The sequence below is a fragment of the Mandrillus leucophaeus genome, unplaced genomic scaffold, assembly GCF_000951045.1.
Source record: "Mandrillus leucophaeus isolate KB7577 unplaced genomic scaffold, Mleu.le_1.0 Scaffold169, whole genome shotgun sequence".
In the NCBI taxonomy this organism is placed as follows: domain Eukaryota; kingdom Metazoa; phylum Chordata; class Mammalia; order Primates; family Cercopithecidae; genus Mandrillus; species Mandrillus leucophaeus.
Genome location: NW_012101687.1, coordinates 505970 through 525001, shown reverse-complemented (window position 1 = coordinate 525001; position 19032 = coordinate 505970). Strand labels below are relative to the sequence as shown.

The 19032-nt window shown below is 35.1% G+C and overlaps 1 protein-coding gene across 3 annotated transcripts in view; it reads right to left on the bottom strand.

Annotated features, from left to right (window-relative positions):
* Positions 1-19032, bottom strand: part of MSRB3 (methionine sulfoxide reductase B3) — a 185731-nt gene that overhangs the window by 12518 nt on the left and 154181 nt on the right. For all 3 annotated transcript variants that reach the window (XM_011976564.1, XM_011976563.1, XM_011976565.1), the window contains one exon: positions 628-725. In XM_011976564.1, coding sequence (XP_011831954.1) covers positions 628-725 — 98 coding nt within the window. The remainder of the gene's footprint in view (positions 1-627; positions 726-19032) is intronic.

Below are 19032 nucleotides of genomic sequence, written 5' to 3'. Positions count from 1 at the left end.
CACTTTACCGAGCCAATTGAAGATGATTTTTTCCTACCACTGATTTTGTTTAATAGTGGTGAAGCCAGTAACTGGCTTTTATTTTATTTTATTTTATTTATTTGACATGGTCTTGCTCTGTTCCCCAGGCTGGAGTTTTATTTATTTATTTATTTGACAGGGTCTTGCTCTGTTGCCCAAGTTGGGGTACAGTGCATGATCACAGCTCACTGCAGCCTCCTGGGCTCCAGCGATTCTCCTGCCTCAGTCCCCTGAGTAGCTAGAACTACAGGCATATGCTACCATGCTCTGCTAAGTTTTAAAATATTTTCTGTAGAGACGAGGTCTCACTATGTTGCCCGGACTGGTCTTGAACTCCTGGCCTCAAGTGATCCTCCCCACTCGTCCCTCTCGAAGTGTGGGATTACAGGCATGAGCTATCATGCCGGCCTTAACATTCCACTAGACTTGCTAAACATCTGAACATAGGCATCCCTCGGACTTCATATAGACTTCGTCAACCTTGTCTGTCCTTCTTGTGACCAGTCACTTGGCCTTAGTTGCTATATTTAGCATAACCAGGAGTCCTGAAAGTGTTTGCAATGCAGAGGGAGCAGCGTATTGGTTTTTCAGAAAGGATGAACTCACCTGAGAGCAGCTTGTTTCCACCCTGTGCATCCCATAGGAAAAGTCATCTGTGAATGTGATTGCCTCAGAACTGATCACATCGTGGAATGAAGGCCAACCTGGGGCACAGCAGGCACAAGAACCAAAGCAGAGACGAGAGTTACATAGCCTTGGGTTAGAATGCATTTTAAAGAATACTAAGCAAATAATGAAAATCCTTAGTGTATGTTTAACTTTTCAACCTGAAAAAAAGGAAGGTCAAAAGCTGAAGGAAAATATATTTTACAAGAGTACAGTAATTTTTTAACCCCTTCCTCACATTCAGATTACAGTTGCATTGGGGTTTGGTGCTTCATGAGACATTCTTAGACCATCCAATAGTTTTCTAAAGCATCCCTGAACTTAGAAGGTTCTCTCTCACCACTCTTTCTCTTGTCTTCAGAGTCACTGGGCATGGCCCTGAAGCACTAAGAATCTTCCATTATGATGTTTTCCAAAACACAATTAGTTGGTCTGGCTGTTAACTTTTCAACTATTCCATGTCTCCTTAGAAAGCAAGCTTTTTCAGTATTTAGTTTAGATAGTTAAAATATCTTTTTAAAAAAACAACTATCCTGTTGTCACCATCCTCATCTAATTTCCTGGAACAAGGGCTATCTGGAAATCATAGCATCTATCTACTTTTATGGGCAAGAAGGTTGTTCACTTCACAGGCGACTCATAGAGCATCAGTTCTCAGACATCTCTGGGTAGCACCTTGTCTCAAAGAGCATCTAGTTCCAATTTTTATTTATTCTAGTGATTTTAAAAATACATGCACACTTTAAGAAACTTGATGGTAAATGGATCATAAGATTGTACAAATGTTTTGAGTGTACAGTCAGGTTTTATTGTTTTTATGTTTTTATGGCATGTTTTTATGTTTTCCCAAAATATGTCTGGAGTTACTGAGCTGAAGCCTGAATCCCCAAAATGATGAAAGAGGGGCGATATTACTGAAGTGCTGGTGCATTTTTTTTTTCTTTTTCACAAGTCAAATTTACTTCTGCAGAAAGGAAGAAGCCTGTTAAGAACCTGGTGCTTTGTGGTAATACATCTATTGAAAGAAAACAGAATGCAAACTTCAACAACATGATTTGCAGTTTCAAACAAAACAAATCAGATTAGGCCAAATCCCCCAAGCTCCCTCATCTCCCACAGTGCAAGAGTATAGTATTGATAGTCAGTGCTAGATTTAACACCGAGAGTTTTAACACTTTCTAATTCCTTGATTTGAGCTCAAAATTGCTACAAAGCACCAGGAAAACCTTAACCTTCCAGGCTATACCCTTTCACAAAAATTAATTATGCTGAGACATACTAGTATTCTTAAGAATATGAGTATCTTCCCATTTTCTAAATTCTAAAGAGAATTTCAATATATTCCAGGCTATAATATTTGGTTCACAATGGTTACTTGACACATTTAGGGGTTCTTCTTTGTTAATAATAGAAGTGCCAATTGCTAGTGAAAACAGGTTTAATGGTGATATTTGAGGACATTGAAAAATAAAGTCATTTATCTATGAAAAGAAAGAAAACGTTCTGTATTTTCCTTTTTAACCTTCAAGGGCATAACTCATTTAATTGCAATTTAAGGCAACTAATATTATGGGAGGGACACACTTGATTTAGTAGTAAACAGGCAAACAGGTTTAGGAGTTTCGTTGTTGTGTTAAATTTACTATAAAGCTACCTTACCCCAGCACCACATAGTCCTATTCCTAGAATTCAAAATAGGTATAGAGAAATAGATATACACACATATATTTTTCCTTTATGCTACATTGCATCTTATATTTGTTTATCTTGTTCTAGACATCACCCTGGATTTGTAATTTATTTTCATGCCTTCCTCCCTAACTAGTTAGTGAACACCTTGAAGGCAGAGTCTAACCTCATTGACCTGAGTATTCTTATTGCCTAACACAGTGTCCAGTACAAAGGTACAACTCAAATGTTTCTTAAACTGATTTCCAGTTAGCCTTAAATAAGCAAATGAGATTAACAATTACAGCACATCAGAGAGTTCCACAAGAAAGAGAAAGAATAAAATCATACTGCTTACAGACTAAATTAGGAAATGTCAATGCTAGTTTCTCACTGCAGTACCCAACTTGGCTCAATCACTGTAATTAAGCCTCTTTATGTAGGGGAGAGGTTTACTTCTTGTGTATTTAGGAGAGGAGAAACATGAAGTTCATATAGTTCACTCATTTTACAAGGTTTTGGGGGTGGGAGGGAGGAGAAAGATAAGTTATTTGCCAAGGTTACACAGGCAGTAAGTAGCAAAACCAAAACTAGGATATGAATACTCTGACTTTAGGACTCTCTTCTCATGTTCTACTTTCTTCCTCAATTTTTTCTACCTGAATTAGATATGCACAGGATTTTCCAGAAAACTATATTCAAGAATAGAGCAGGATGAGGGAGGTTGAAACAGAGTGCAGGTCTCAAAAGATTTCAGTGTTTCTGGGAAACTGTTGATGCTTGAATAGTTTGTTGTTTACCACGGCATTATTTAAACATTAGAAGAGACACTCAAAAAATAAAAATAAATAAAGATATTTCAAAACTCCCGAAACCTCACAATCTCCCTTTGCCCTGTAGAAGAGATGGCAGTTTTCAAAATGGAAGATTCAATATGTCAACCCAAATCTTGATTAGTGGAGATGGACAGGAAAAACCACACTGGAGACTGTAACTCCCTGTGGTGGAACACACATTTCAAAAGAGAATCATGACTAACTTGGCCAATAAGGTTAACAAAGGAGAATGCTGAGTTGCTTTGCTAGACTTCTCAGAAAAAGTGACATTCTATACAAAGAGTACATCAGAAAGGTAAGTACTTAATGACAATCAAACTAAGAAAGACCTTCCCACAATAATAAATTGTCTTATGGCAGGGAAGCCACAGTGATGACAGCACTTTGAAAACGGAATTCCCTCATCATGTGAAAGTATTTAAAGAAGGAGCTCTTCACTGCTGTAAAAATCCTCAAAGGAAACCTTGCCCCCACTCCTAATAATAAGGAAAGTGCTTCAAAGGGTGATAGGCAAAGACTGAAGCAATCTGCGTCTTGTTGAGAAAATTATCTTGAGCAAAAGGGTGGGGGAAGGGGAGTGTGTTTGTCAGTTTTGACATTAAAGAAAGATAATCCATCCTCCTTTCTCTAGGATTTTCCTTTTGGTCTTCTAACAAAACATTATTTGTTTTGGATGCATTCCATGCACTTTTTAAAAGGAAAGTCATGTGAAAACCTGTATAAGCAGTGTCAGTTCACCCCACCCCCAATACATCCCTTAGTTTCTATTTGATGAGACTGGATTAGGCCTATTATAATTTCATTTCAAATAATATAAACTGTACATTTTAGATATTAGCCAATTATTATCAAGGATGCCTTATTTTCAATAAATAGTTTCACCCCTCAAAGAATTCCCATCTCTAGATAGCAAATAAATATATGTAGTACAACTGAAGCAGGCAGGTTGAAATATGGCAGTTCTGCCTCAATTTTATTCATCTATCAGGCCACACTCATCTGCAGATATAATATCATACTACTCATATCATGTGAAGCAACTCCAGAATATGCTCATCTTCGTCTCAAATATAAGAGCAAGTGATCCAGATTAGTTGTTGTAGCTTCTTTGGTGCTTGCTATATCATCTACACTAGAATGGATTTTTTTAGATTGCAGTATAAATAATTATTCCCCCTCCAACCCATAATTGAATAATGGCATAGCTCTCCAGTAGTATTCTGTTGACAAATTCTAAATGCTTCATGCCAACTGCCTCATAAGGAAAACTTTCTTAGCTCTCCGTCCCAATCAATCTCACCTTCTTTAAAAAAATCTGTGAAACATGTTGTTAAAGTTAGCAACAGAGTGTAAACAAGTTGAAGCCAATTCTATCTGTATCATGTCTAGAAAATGTGGCCCTCATTGTCCTATTCTTAATTTAACAAGAACTGCTATTCAGCTTCCACTTCCCCTAATCCTTCCCCACCCTAAAATAAAAATTAGAAACCTTGGTAGTCAGCTACATGACTCATCTGTAGAACCTAGCAGAAACTACTCATGAATGAGAACTTATTGAATTGAAAGGTAATTACACATGTTTTGTTATTTTCAAATGTAAAGTAAGTTTGAACACAATGAATCCCACTGGGTTTGGGTGATGATTCAATAATGATGATACATATTTTAGCACAGTTTTGATGAGACAAGCTGGAGGTATAGGTCCTTATTTGTGTGTGTATCAGTCCTCACAGCTCTCTAATTCCAGGCCATATTTCAAAATTTGTAGTATTCGGATTATTTGTAGCTGGAATCTGCTAACCTTACTGATCACAATTTACCTTATCACCTAACTCAAAATAAATAATCCAACTCTCTGTGTAGTCCCCCTGCTAACAAGAATTGTTTGAAGCTTACAACCCTGACTCTTGCCAAATTATTTAATATTCACTTGAACTGATGCTTCAAGTATAACTTGTATCTCACTTAAAAACTGATTCTTTATTCCCCTTCAAAGACCCATTTGGTTGCAATATAGTCTTCCAAAAATTTAAGTGGTAATCAACCAAATATGTGCATGTGGTAGAAAATCAAACAAGATGGCTCATAATGAAACATTCCCTGTCAGTTTCGCCATACCCACAGGAAACCATGATAAATAGATTTTCTGTTTAATTCTTTAAAAATATGCTTATGCTGCTGTCTCTTGATTATTTCATTTTAAACCTGTGCTGTCCAATACAGTAGTTATCAGTCATGTCATTGTTTAAATTTGAATTAATTAAATTTAAATAAAATTACAGTTCCTCAGTCACACTAGCCACATTTCAAGTTCTCAACAGCTACAAGTAGCTAATGGTGACCATATTAGACAGCACAGATACACATATAGAATATTCCCACCAAGATTTCCACAGACATAGAATATTTCCATCATTGCACAGTGACGTTTTAGACGTTATGAATTGATTTCTTCTTATGAAAGATTAAGATTTAGCATTCTTACCTACATAATCTCCCCTCCATTCCCCTTTCCAATCTTTTAATACTTAGGTTATTTTTAATTTCTTGAAAACCTCATTGGGTAATGTCTGCCTCTTGAACTAGAATGTAAGTAAAAATAAAAGCAGAGAGTTTGTTTCATTTACCACTGCATTGGCAACAAACTAAAAAAGTGCCTGCTACATAAAAGGTGTTCCAAAAAAACTATCTCATAAATGAACAACCAAATGCATGAATATCTAGCTTAAGTAGATATTTAGTAGCTTAAGATAACAGCATTCGGCTCCCCACTCTCATCTTCCTTGGCACCCTCATCTTCCCTCCACCTATCCTTTGCCCCATTCCAAAGACCAACCATAATTAAGTCTTCCGTGCTTTTCTATAGATTCTAAGAGTTGAAAATTAAGCAACATTATTTGTATTATTCTGTCAAATCCTTACTGCAACAAGCAATCCTAGGAGACCAAAAATTAAATTAATTTTCCATTTTTTCACAGCAACACTTGTTAAAAGGCATGCCACGCTTCTTTTTATTTTTGTTTGGATTATGACTTTATTACACAACTGTACAAACTTCTGTATTCAAAGTTTTGCTTTTTGAGTTTTTAATTACAAACATTTCAAGCATATGCAAAAGTATACAAATAATAGACTAGGTGTCCACAATTTAACAGATGTTCACTGCCCAGGTTTCACAGATATTACCTTGTTTTCTATATTGGCTTCAGGTTTCTTTCTTCCCCTCTTTCTCCAACAATTACAGCAGATCTGCCTCTAACCTTATTCCCTACTCTTATGCCTCCTGGTACTCCAAAGACAATTACTTACCTACCATTCCCACACTGATTTTGATTCATCTTCTACATATGTCTATATCCAGAAACAATATATACTGTTTCAAATGTTTAGAATTTTATATAAATGGCATTGAATTCTAGGTATTTTTTTGACAACTTATTTTTTCACATTATTGTTGATCTCTGGCTTTCTTGGTAACCATATCATCTTATTTTATAAACAAAGTATCTTTTCAAATATTCCTGAGAATATTAACTAGAGAGTTGTTTTATTTTAGTTTTTCTATGATTCTCTAAAATATCTCTGCTCCTTCTGGGGCAATTCTTCTCCTTATCTTGATTTTTAAATTTCAAGTTCTTGGTTTCCTTCATATGTCTTTGGGGATCTTTGATCAACAGTTCCTATATAAACATGAAGGCAAGGTCAGTTATCCTACACATCTGATGGAGGTTTTCTCTGCTATTAGATGTAGTATGGGTTTGTATCCTTAGCCAGCCTTTCCTCTGAATATAAAAGCTGCCTGGGAACTCCAGGACTGCTGTCGTCAGTTGCTGATGGACAAGGTTTCATCCTGGGGTTCCCTGAATACGTCAATGGGGAATGGTTTACTCTGGAATATCAACACCTCAATAGCAGCCCCAATTATCCCAGACAGGCTGTTTAATATCTTAAGAGAGCAGTCTTCCAGGCTTGTTTTCTTGTGGGTAACTAATGATCTGTCATTCTAAATACAAAGATAAGGAAAATATAAAACTAGTCTAGTTGTTCTTTAGACTTTCAGTTAAGCATCTTGTTGTCAGGCCCCCATTTTGCTCTTGCAAATTGAAGAATTGAGTTCCAAGCCTTTTTGTAATTCTGCTGGGCATCTGCAACAACTTTTGTACATATTTTGGGCTGCAGCTTTCTTTAATCGGTCATACCCATTAATGCATTTCCACCCATTTTTTTTTCTTGGGAAAACTTTGAGCTTCCTTTTCTACTCAAGGCTCCCTACTCCACTCCAATTCTCTTTGCAATGGATTTCTTCTACTTTTACTCCTTCTACTCTTCCTCTTCTTTTTCTTACTCTCATTTTGAAAGAGGTCTCTTGTGAGAGAGGGGAAACAAACATGTATGCTCAGTTTATCATCTTGAATAAGAAGGTAAGATTTCTTTTTAATAAACTGCAGACATTAGTCTCTTGATCTAATATTTTATTTGAAGAAGCAACAAATTTGAGGCATCGTAATTTTTCTACTAACTACAATTACATTTTAAAAGCCTTAATGATAAAAATATCAAAATCAGTGCAAGTTTTAGCAACTTTAACTGGCTCAGATTTCACTTTGTGGCTAAAAATGGATTATAGGTTAGCTGTATGAGATTAACACAAACTTTTATGACAACTGCAATGGCATCTGAGTTAGAATCAGTAGGTTAGGATGGTCTCTTCGTTGCCTAGTTCAGTGGAAAGGAATTTCTTAGACCACTTTTCAAGTTTATATTTGCTTGGTATTGTTTGAGAATTTCTTGTATTTCTTCCCTCCTGCCATTGCAAATATAAGGACGTGCCCCCTTTATGCTGATGACATGATTTCATTACTTCAAACAAACAGTAGTGTCAAGAAGCAAACTAGTTCAGTTCAGACAAAGAGTAAATATGACAAAAAGAAAATCACTGGTTTTGGCAAACATTCTCCCATGCTTCATTCAGCTTTATTAAGAGGTATCTGAAATAAAAAATGATACTTAAAATACTTATCTTGGCCAGGCACGATGACTCACACCTGTAATCCCAGCACTTTGGGAGGCTGAGGCAGGTGGATCACCTGAGGTCAGGAGTTCAAGACCAGCCTGGCCAACATGGTGAAACCCATCTCTACTAAAAATACAGAAATTAGCTGGGCGTGATGGTACATGCCTGTAGTCCCAGCTGCTCTGCAGGCTGAGGTGGGAGAATCACTTGAACCTGGCGGGTGGAGGTTGCAGTGAGCCGAGATCGTGTCACTGCACTCCAGTCTGGGCAACAGAGTGAGACTCTGTTTCAAAAAACAAAAACAAAAACCAAAAACCAAAATATATATATATATCTTGAAAAGTAGGGAATTTGGAATATACATAAAATTAGCATAAACCTATAGACTCTAAAAATTCATGCAGATAAAAATGCAAATAAAATTTAAATGCAATGTACTATTCAAAAATTAACTTTATTTTGGTTAACAGGTTGCCCTGCTTTCTCATCTAGTTGTCCAGGAACTCAGTAGTTGTAAATGGTGATGGCACTGCTGCCAGGGGCATTCTGGATAAAATGATGATTGGGGTCCACCTGAAGGCTTTTAAGCAGCCTAGTAACATGATCAAATTTGTATTTTAGAAAAATGGTTCTGAAAGCAGGCTGGAGGCATTCGGGATAAGAGGGAACATGGAAACGTGTACATCAGATGAGAGACTATACTGGAACAGAAATAATGAAGCTTTAACGGGACTGGGAAGTAGGAGAGAGTTTACAGAGCAATCAAGAGGGCAAAATTTACTGATTTTGGCGACTGCAGTACATGTAGGGCAGTGAAGAAGGGCAGGATCACATTATTACTAGGTTTCCAGCTTGTGTAACTAGCTGAATCATGCTAGAGATACATTTTCACAGAGAAAATAACAAAATCAGTTTCTTGTGGATCTAGGAGACAAAGGAATATGTGGGCTCAGAAATGAGAGCCAAGCTCTAGATGCAGATTGGAAAGTCATCAAAACATAAAAGACAGTAAGGTCCTGGATAAAGATATGTAGGAGGGATGAATATAAAGGGAGAGGAGAACCAGACAGGTATTTAAATGTTGAGCAAAAGAATAAGAGTCAGTAGAGGAAAAGAAAAGAGAGCATTTCAAGAAATAGGAAGAGGACAAGGGAATCAGGACAGAGTCTGAAAAAAGAGAAAATTGCTTAAGGATGGAGGACAGACAGCAGTCACATAATCTACAGAAAGGACAAGTTAAGTAAGACCTGAGAGACACTGCAGATTTCAACAATGAGTATTAGATTGGAAAGCATAGTGAAGAAGAGACAGTGAACAGAGACTACTCTTTTACAGCTTGCAGGGAAGGAAGGCTACAGGAAGAACACAATGAGGTTTATTTTAAGGTATTTGGAATTAAGGTCCCTATCACTCATCTGATGTTTCTGTGTTTTCTGAAGTGTTCAAATGTCACAATATTACTTTCCTAATGGAATTTTTGCAATAAAATTAGTGACATAAAAATATTTAGACCTGTTAAAAAAATCTTAAGCATTACTTAAATGCTCCAAAGGATACTGAACAGAAGCCATATTTGAAGGAAGAATACAAGAATATTTTATTTTTATATTTTTTAAATTTGTTTGTTGTTCCTAATATCTTGCGGTCCACCAAACTGAGAGTCATGGCTGTAATGCTTTAAATGACCATTGTAATCTGTTTTGTTTTTTGACACAAAGTAGGTGCTCAGTCAATATGTCTGGAGAAATTAATCCAGAGCTTTCATTCTAGGTCAGGCTCCCAGGTCAAACATGTTTGCAGCACCCAGTAGTACTTTTTTTTCAAGCCATGTATAATGGTTTCCAATTATTTACTTATATGGGTAATTTTTGATTGATGTTTGCTTCTTTCACTAAGTACTATGAGACCATGATTACTTCATTAACTACTACAATGTCAACACCAAGCTCATGGAAATATTTCTTAAATGAATTATAAAGAAAATATCACATATTTCATTATTTACATTCTATTTACAATATTTGACTTAATTAAAAGATAATAACTTCCCACTTAGAGCAGTCAAAATTACAGAGACAAAAAGTAGAATGATAGTTGCCAGGGGATGGTGGGAAGATGGAAAGGGGCATTATTATTTAGGGGTCCAGAGTTTCTGTTTTATAGGATGAAAAGAGTTCTGAAATTGGAAGGTGGCGATGGTTGCACAACAATGTGAATGTATTTCATACCACTGAACTGTACACCGAAAAACAGTTAACATGCTAATTTTCTTATGTGTATTTCACCACAATAAAAAATCAGAGAAAAAAAAATGATGATGACTAACTATAAGCCAGGATAGAGAACTCTCCCTAGGAACTGAATCAGTGAGCTCCTTGATCTTGGACTTCCCAGCCTCCAGAACTCAGAGAAATAAATTTATTCTGTTTAAGCATGCACACACAAAAAGAATCCCTTAGCCTGAATATGACTATCACTGGGTCAACTGAAAAAAAAATTTTTAAACTAGGCAAACAATTTCTACTGTTTTACTTTAGATTTTTTTTATAAATATCAAATTTATCATGTTTACTTTTCCTGCCTATCAAAAATAGTGCACTTCTTCAAAAAATGATTAACTAGTTCAGATGTACAAACCGTGTAGCCTTATCACCCATAATCATTTCAGGCATTTGAATCTATTTAAGGACGATACGACTAAGACTGTCAAGAACACTGAGGTGTCCCTGGGCACTGTGAACATCTGGTATCTATTCTCTTTGGAGATTAATAATGTAGCTGTACTGCAGTAAGCTTTACTAATTCCTTTGAGCCCTGCACAACATTTTTAAATGGTTCCAAACACACAGGATCTCTAATTGGTATGGATTTCATCCACAGTTTTCTTGCAATCTCAAAATATCTCAGCAACTCCTAAGCAGGAATTGACAGGGGCCAGCTTCCCTATTTCCCTTTGTGAAGGCAGCTATTAATAATATTTTTTCAGGTTCAATAAAATTACTGAACTCAAACCATTTCAACCAAAAACCTGGAGAGGGAGACTTTATTTTCCCTGGCCTGAACACTGTCTCTTGCTACTTTAAATCACAGTTAATGTTTTTAAAAATATATCTTACACAGAAGTCAGTTGTAGACCTTCAGCATCAAAGGACCTGAGCCACATCACATGTAACAGCCTGATCTTTAGCCATAATTTCTAAGTGCCATTAAAAAATGTCTCTCAAAATGGTTTTAAATTTAGTGTTGACCTAGTAACCTTGATCCCAAAACATTCAACTTTAGATGATTATTTTATTTTGCTTCCAAAAGCTCTTCAGTCCAGTGAGGCATCCATTAGGAAGCTTCACAAGGAGTTTGAAGTTTGCTTAGAATTTATTAGCTACATCAGACAGGAAGATGGTGATGTGGGTTGCTTGCTGAGCAAAGATTATTTACTGTGCTTAACTGCCCTTAAAAATACAAAGTGAGATATAGGATGGGGAAATTCAAAGAAATACAGATTCTACTCTCAGCAACATGCAATTCAGACTAAAAATGAAATAATGATCCATTCAACTGCAGTCCTGAATTAGGGCTATTCACTACAAAGCATTATTTGGGACTCGAAGACAAACTATTACTTACATTTTTTGGTTGGGTACTTATCAAAAATGTCAGAGTAATTCCTCTCATAAATATATGTACCTGATGAAAATGTAAGATTACTTCTGAGGGGCAGTTAAGTCTCAACATTCTTTCCCTTATCTAAACTTTCTCCTGACATTTTTCTCTAACTGAAACCTCTCCAACTTCTGAATAGGCTTTAGATCTTTATTCTAGTATATATATTTTAAATACTACAACCTGAATTTCCTTGTTTTCATAAATCTTCTATGATCATTCACTGATCTACAACACCTTTTTATGATATATCAAAACTTAGTCCACCTACTAAAATTTAAATTCTGAAAACCATTCTTGAAAATACTGTTTTCAACTATCTTTAGAAACAGAAGAGATTGCTCAGAAAAGCTATTAAGAACAAATATTTTAGGACAAAATAATTACTTAGAATTGTTTACATGACAATGGTGTTTTGCCTTTGTGGCAGGCAGACACATGGCAAAATTGAAGCAATTTAGAAAATACTGTATGTTCCCTAATATATTAATTTAAAAAAACAGATTACATCGAAAAGGCATGAAGGAACCTACATCGAACCAAAGCATATTCTATTACCACCCCTTCTTTTTAAAATCCTTTAGGGAAATCTTTGCCGACCTCCAATGCTCTACTTTGTCACATACGTATCACTTTCCAATATACCGTAACTGTTTATTATGCTTTTTGTCTCCTTTATTTTCCCAGCTAGAATGCAAGCTCCAGGAAGGGAAAGATAATTGTTTTGTTCCCGGTGTATTCCAAACTCCTCAAATGCATTTTGGTTGAATGAATTTTCTATATACATTCCTGTTACCCTGGAAATCTGGAATTTAAAGACAATACTAGCTTTGGTTTTAAAATACACAGATACAAGTCTTTGTAACAGAATTAGTTATAGAGTCTCCAGGTAATCTATTAATATTTATTGAAGAGTTTGGCACCTGATGACAGTCTTCTCTAAATCCCAAACAACTGCCTACATTCTAGGAAACCTCAATGAAGGTAACCTACTTATCACTCCTCATATTGACAGCTCTAGGAATACCTCAGAGAACTAAACTAAGTTCATAGAGCCAGGGTCCTGCAACAAGACCTGTAGGTACCAGGCACCCTTGCAATCTGACGGTTTCAATGGCTTTGAAACTGACCACTGACAAGCTTAAAGTGCGTTAAAATTAGATGTCATCACATGAAGAGTGTTGAATCTCAGATGGATAAATTTGGCAAAGACACTATGGTACTGTAGTCATATTTTAATGTGTCCACTGGACCTCTGTTATCAAAAAAAAAATGAAATTCAATAAAGGTCCAAGCATACCCATAATATAATCCATGACCCACACTTTGACGTATTCTTTTGTCAGTTGTGCAGTAATATTTAAGTCTCACTCCACTAAATGGTAAATTATTAATAGGCAAAAGATATAGCCCCTTAGTACTCAGTAGGCCTTAAATAGATAACTTGTTAAATAAGTGAGCCAACCTGGGGCTGAAGAAAATATTAACAAAAATTGTGAAAATGATATTACAATCAATCAATTTCTATATTTCAGATATTTGTAATAAACATCACCTCGCAAGTATTTATTACTACTTATGTCACTAGACCAGAGTAACCATAGGTTACTATTTCTTGGTAGTATACTGTGGGCACCTATGAGATCTCTTTGATCTTATCTAGTTTGGGTGGCACGAAAGTTTGGAAGCCTTAGTCAGTATCCACAAACATAAAGCACTGTAGTACTATTATAGCATTATATAGTCTTTTGATATTTGGCTTCCTTTTAGTGTTTAAAAAATTACAAAAGTCTCAGGAAGGTATTATTAAATTTTTATTCATTGTTATTTGTAATGGCTGTTTCACACAATTTTTACCTCTCAATTAATCTCAACTTTTTGCTCAGTCCCTGATGTTTCCCTTGGTTTCTGGCCTCCAAGATACCTTAATGTTATGATGCATTGTTGCTTTTTAAAAATCTTATATGCACATTTATTAACCACATATAAATGCATAATTGTGAACATATCATACACATCTTAAGTACAAACTTTATTATCTTTTTTCTTGGTCCTTTTCCCCATCTTATAGAAAACCTATGTTAACAACCTAAAGAAGGTTCTACCACATTTTTGTTCATGTTTGTATAGCCATACAAAATAATAGATATCTACATATACATAAATGTAAATGTTCTAGTAGCTGCATAATATTCCACTGTGCAACTCTCTCCTGAATGACTGTGTTTCCAACTGTTTTTTCTCTATGAAACACAGGGCAATGATATCCTTGCATATATGGTCTTACATCTGGTGGAATTTTCTATCATCATGGGACAAATTCTTAGGCCAAAGGGTAAATGCTAGGACAAAGAGTATTTTGCATTTAATAGATATTTCTAGATAGCTTTCCAAAACTAATACAGTTAAATACTCTTTTCTCCATGCCCTCAGCAACAATAGGTGTTGTAGTTTTTATAAATTTCCAGTAAATTATTACCAGTAGCTAATTTAAACAAAATTTGTATTTCATTGACTATGTGTAAGGTAGACAGCTCTTAATGTTGGCGATTTGAATTTGCTCTTCTGGAACTTGCATCTTCATATTCTTTGTCCATTTTCTATTGGGTTAGTTGCTGTTTTCTTCTTAACTGATTAACAGTTCTTAATAAATTATAGATATTAATTACTAACATCTGCATTATAATTATTCTTCTATATCTATTGTTTCTGTATTTGACTTTGCTTTTGATTATTTTATTCAAATATGCCTGTCCCTTTCTTTTGCGGTTTCTGGGCTACCAGCCTTGGTTAAAAAGAGTTCCTGCCCCTGAACTATACACACGGTATCCTATATTTTCACATAAGATGTTTGTTTTGCATTCAGATCTTAATCAGGAATTTCACTAAGTATACGCTATAATATTATAATTTTATTTTCTTCTAAACAGAATACCAGTTGGGCTATCAACAAATTTTAAACTGTTCATTTTTGACTAAGTTGAAATACCATGTTTAAAAACTGTTGTTTACACTGTTATCTACAAGTCTGCTCTACTAATCTATTTGTCTATCCCTATGCCAATATAAGTTTATTATGGTGGCTTTATAGACTGGTCTTATATCAGGAAAGGCAAGTATCTACTACTGTATTTCTTTTTCATAAATATCATAAATATTTCTGCTCTAGGTTTTTTTCTTTAATCAGGTTTATTATGAGTTAATCTATTTTTTTGATCTTTCAAAGAACCAACTTTGGATTCTTTGTTCTTTCTACTCTTGTTTGATGTTTTGTTTCATTAGTTTTAGCTTTTATCTTTATTCCCATCTTCCTAGCATTTTATTGTTCTTTTTATAAAGTTCCTTTATTTTTCACTTTTTTCTATCATAATGAAGGTATTCAAGATTACAACGTTTCCTTTAAGTTTAATGTTCATTGTATCCCATAGAGCTAGGTATTTATCTCTAGTTTTATTGGATTATTATAAAAATACAGCCCATACAAAATCTCTAGTTTCTAAAATTCAAGATTTTCCTTGTAGTCACACACATGACATATCATCTTTTAATGTTCCATGAGAATATAAAATTATATTTTTTATTTGAAAGATGTTTTTTATTTGAAAGATATTTCATCTATAAAAAAAGTTGATTGTACTATTTGGTTATCCTCTATCCTTATTTAGTTTGACTACACATATATCTCAATCTGACAGAGAGATCAAAGTTATCCACTATAACTGTGTATTTTTAAATCAAGTTTTCTTTCATTTCTAAGGTTCTGATTCATATATTTATTATTTACGTTAATTTATTCCTATAGGTTTATGATTGCTCTGTACTGTTCATGGATAGTACCTTTTTATTGTCATATAATTCCCCTTTACCTTCTGCACTTTTTAGCTTAATTTTCACTCTGCCTGATATTAATATTGCCATTCTGCTTTCTGTTTTGTTTGCCTTGGCCTAGTATATTTTAACCACAAAGCTTTCTTTATACTTTGTTTGCTTCTTGTAAGTAGCAAATAACTAGAACTTAACCCAATCTCTGACAATCTGTCTTGTAATGGGAGAATTCAGTTCATTCATATTTGACTTAACAAGAGACATACCTATTTTCCTTTCATTTTTCCTTATATTTATCCATTTTATGTTGTGCTTGTCCCCCTTTTTCTGCTACTCAGATGAAATTCCTATTCATTCCATTCTTGTCCATTATTACATCATTTTCCTTTTTGTATGTGTATGCTTACAAACAAAGAATTATCTGCTGTTATTGGAAAATCAGATACCATTTCCTCCATAAAGACCCATTGTCTTCCATATCAAGATGCTATATCCTCCCTTTTCTGCTTCCCTTTCCTCCCACCCAAGTAAAATAAAGCCTTTGGAAAACTCTCATTTTCCTCCACTCTGCCTTCCTCTCCTGTAGACGTTATCTGTAGATATTATCCAGCTATCTTTCTATTTTCCGGGATTGCAAATGAGAAACTTAATGCTAACCTGACACTTCTATTGTAAATTTGGAAGCTTATAAGATTTTGTGTTTATCCTTAAAGTTCGGGAATATTATCTTACTAGGCTTTACCTTGCTCATTAATCGTATGTAGAATTTAGTGAGCCTATTCAGTCTGTAGATTTGAGTTGCTCTATAGGTCTCCCAAAAAAGTTTCGATTATTTGCATGTTAAGCCTCCTGCATCTATCTTCCAAGTCTCTTAATTTTTCTTTCATGATTTATACCTCTTTGTGTTTTTGCTCTGTGCTTTGAGATATTTCTTCCAATTGATCTTGTAGGCAACGAATTTTGGTCTCAGCAGTGGCTTCCTTCAACTCACCTACTAAATTGTTTACGTGGGAAATCATGATCTTTTCAAATCTCCAAAACACTTTTTGGGGACTAGACATGAATTCCCTTAACTGTATCAGAAAGAATTTTTCAGCTGCAAAAAAACAAAAACAAAAAAAAACAAAAAAAAACCCCACAAATAAAAGTGCCTTATGCAATAAAGGAATTATTGTTTCACGTAACAAGGAGTCTATATTCCAGTGGTTCCATGTTGGTCAAGTCAGTGGCATAATTACCTCATCAGGGCCAATGTCTGCCCTCCTCACAATGTCAGTGATATCCGCCTCATGGTCACACAATGGCTACAGTAATTCCAGACACCACAGGAAGATAAAACAACATCTAGTGAAAAAGGGAGCACTTCAGCCAGTGTGTCTCTTTTTGTTAGTGAGCAAAACCTTTAGCAAAAACTCCCAGAAGATTTTCCCTCAGATCCAACTGACCGGGAATGAAGCATCTGTCCAACTGAAATCAACCACTGACAAGGGAAATGGAATTTTATGATTGGCTTAGATCAATTATTATTTATCTGGGGAATATTCACTTCTCTCCTGAGCAAAAGAGATAAGTATAATTGGATTAGGCAAACAGTGTCATGACAACTGGCTTTTTTTTTTTTCCCCTTGGTTTAGTTGTCGTCTGTCTACTGTAGGTGTTGTTTTATTGGATATGTGTCTATTTGCTCAGACTGATCCTGTCTCACTGCAGGACTCCCTTAGATATGTTTTCATTTTTCTTTTTTTGTCTCACTTGGGATCAGGCCTGGTTGTTAATATAATCCAAAAACTGGTAGTCCTACGGATAGTGAAAATCCAGACACAGATGAACTACCAGATCTTGCTGAGAGAATAAGAGGATAAAGAATAAGAAAAAGCCTCCTGTATCCAAAATTCCTGTTACGAACAGTGATGCAGCTCAGATGTTTAGCCGCTTCTTAGTCTCTGGGAATAAGAAAGCTGGGTACACTTAGAAGTGACTATGCCTATCTCTACTCTTGAAGTCCATAAATCTTCTTAAGTCAAACTCCCTCCATGATCTGTCACATTCAAAATCCCGCCATCATGCTTTGTGATGCTGCTCTCTGGTCCCTTAGTCTACGGGGCAAAAACTTTACCCAAGTTGTCCATACCAAAATTACTGTCACTATTTCGCTCAAGAGGTTCAGAAAGACTGGAATAGAAAGTATAAGGCCACACACAGGACCATCTCCATTGAATATTATTGTTATTATTTGTGATGTTATGCTAAGTGGTTTACATATATTGTTGCATATATTGTGTACCCATCCTATTTATTCCCATTTTACAAGTAAAGAAACTGGGGTTTAGAGATTATTATGTACCTTTCACAAGGCCACTTTACTGTGCACCGTTAAGTGAAGTTGGCATGTAAATCCAAGATTATTTCCAAAATTCTTTCTTCTAAATCCTACACCAAACAATTTCTGTGGCAGCTCAGAGTTGACAAGTTGAGACAGTCTATTACAGAATATAACTAGTGATGAACAGAAATAAAATAGTAAGAAGCTAGAAACATTTCTGAAAGCTAGAAAACTTCACATTCTACCCGATGATTAATGATTTTTGTAAATTTTCTTCTCAATAAACAGTATTATATAATGAAATCCTGAGTTGCTTAATGTTCAGTAAATTAAAAAACTCTAGAAATGATGAAAAGATGCTATAACATCCACATCAGCGTTTCTTGAATTTTTGTTCTTGCTCCAGACCCTTTGGAAGTCTGGCAAAGCCTTCAGGAAAATGTTTCTAAATGTATAAGAACAAATACATGGGATTACAATGAAAAAATGATCTTTAAATACTGCTATCAAAATACTGAAAAAAACAAATGTGTTATATAGTAAAAATGTGCTTCTTTATTAACACATTACATAACAAGCTTTAATGGTGGATCTACTAATTATCGTAAGTTGGAAGTAGTAATGAGTGTAAACGTTATTTTGAGAAATCTGTGATGACTGTATTATGATATGAAAATATCTGTGATTTCTAATGGTGACAAAGTCATAGGTACTTCTGTGGGTTATCTATAACATATATCATAATTGAAGGAAATTGTGATTAGCGAGAATAAAATATGGATTCTTTCCCCATCCTAATTCATGGACCTTCTGAGTTTAATTCAAGGACCCCAGGTTAAGAACTCCTTATCTAAAGCCTATGCCTGAATATTCCAGGGACACTATATTGAAACCTCATTCCTACCTGGGCTGAACTATCATGACTTCTCCTATAATATAATCATTTTTCACCATGTAACTTTTCTAAGTAGGATGTATTAAGTGGAAAAAGCATGGAAGATACAGTTTTATTTAAACAC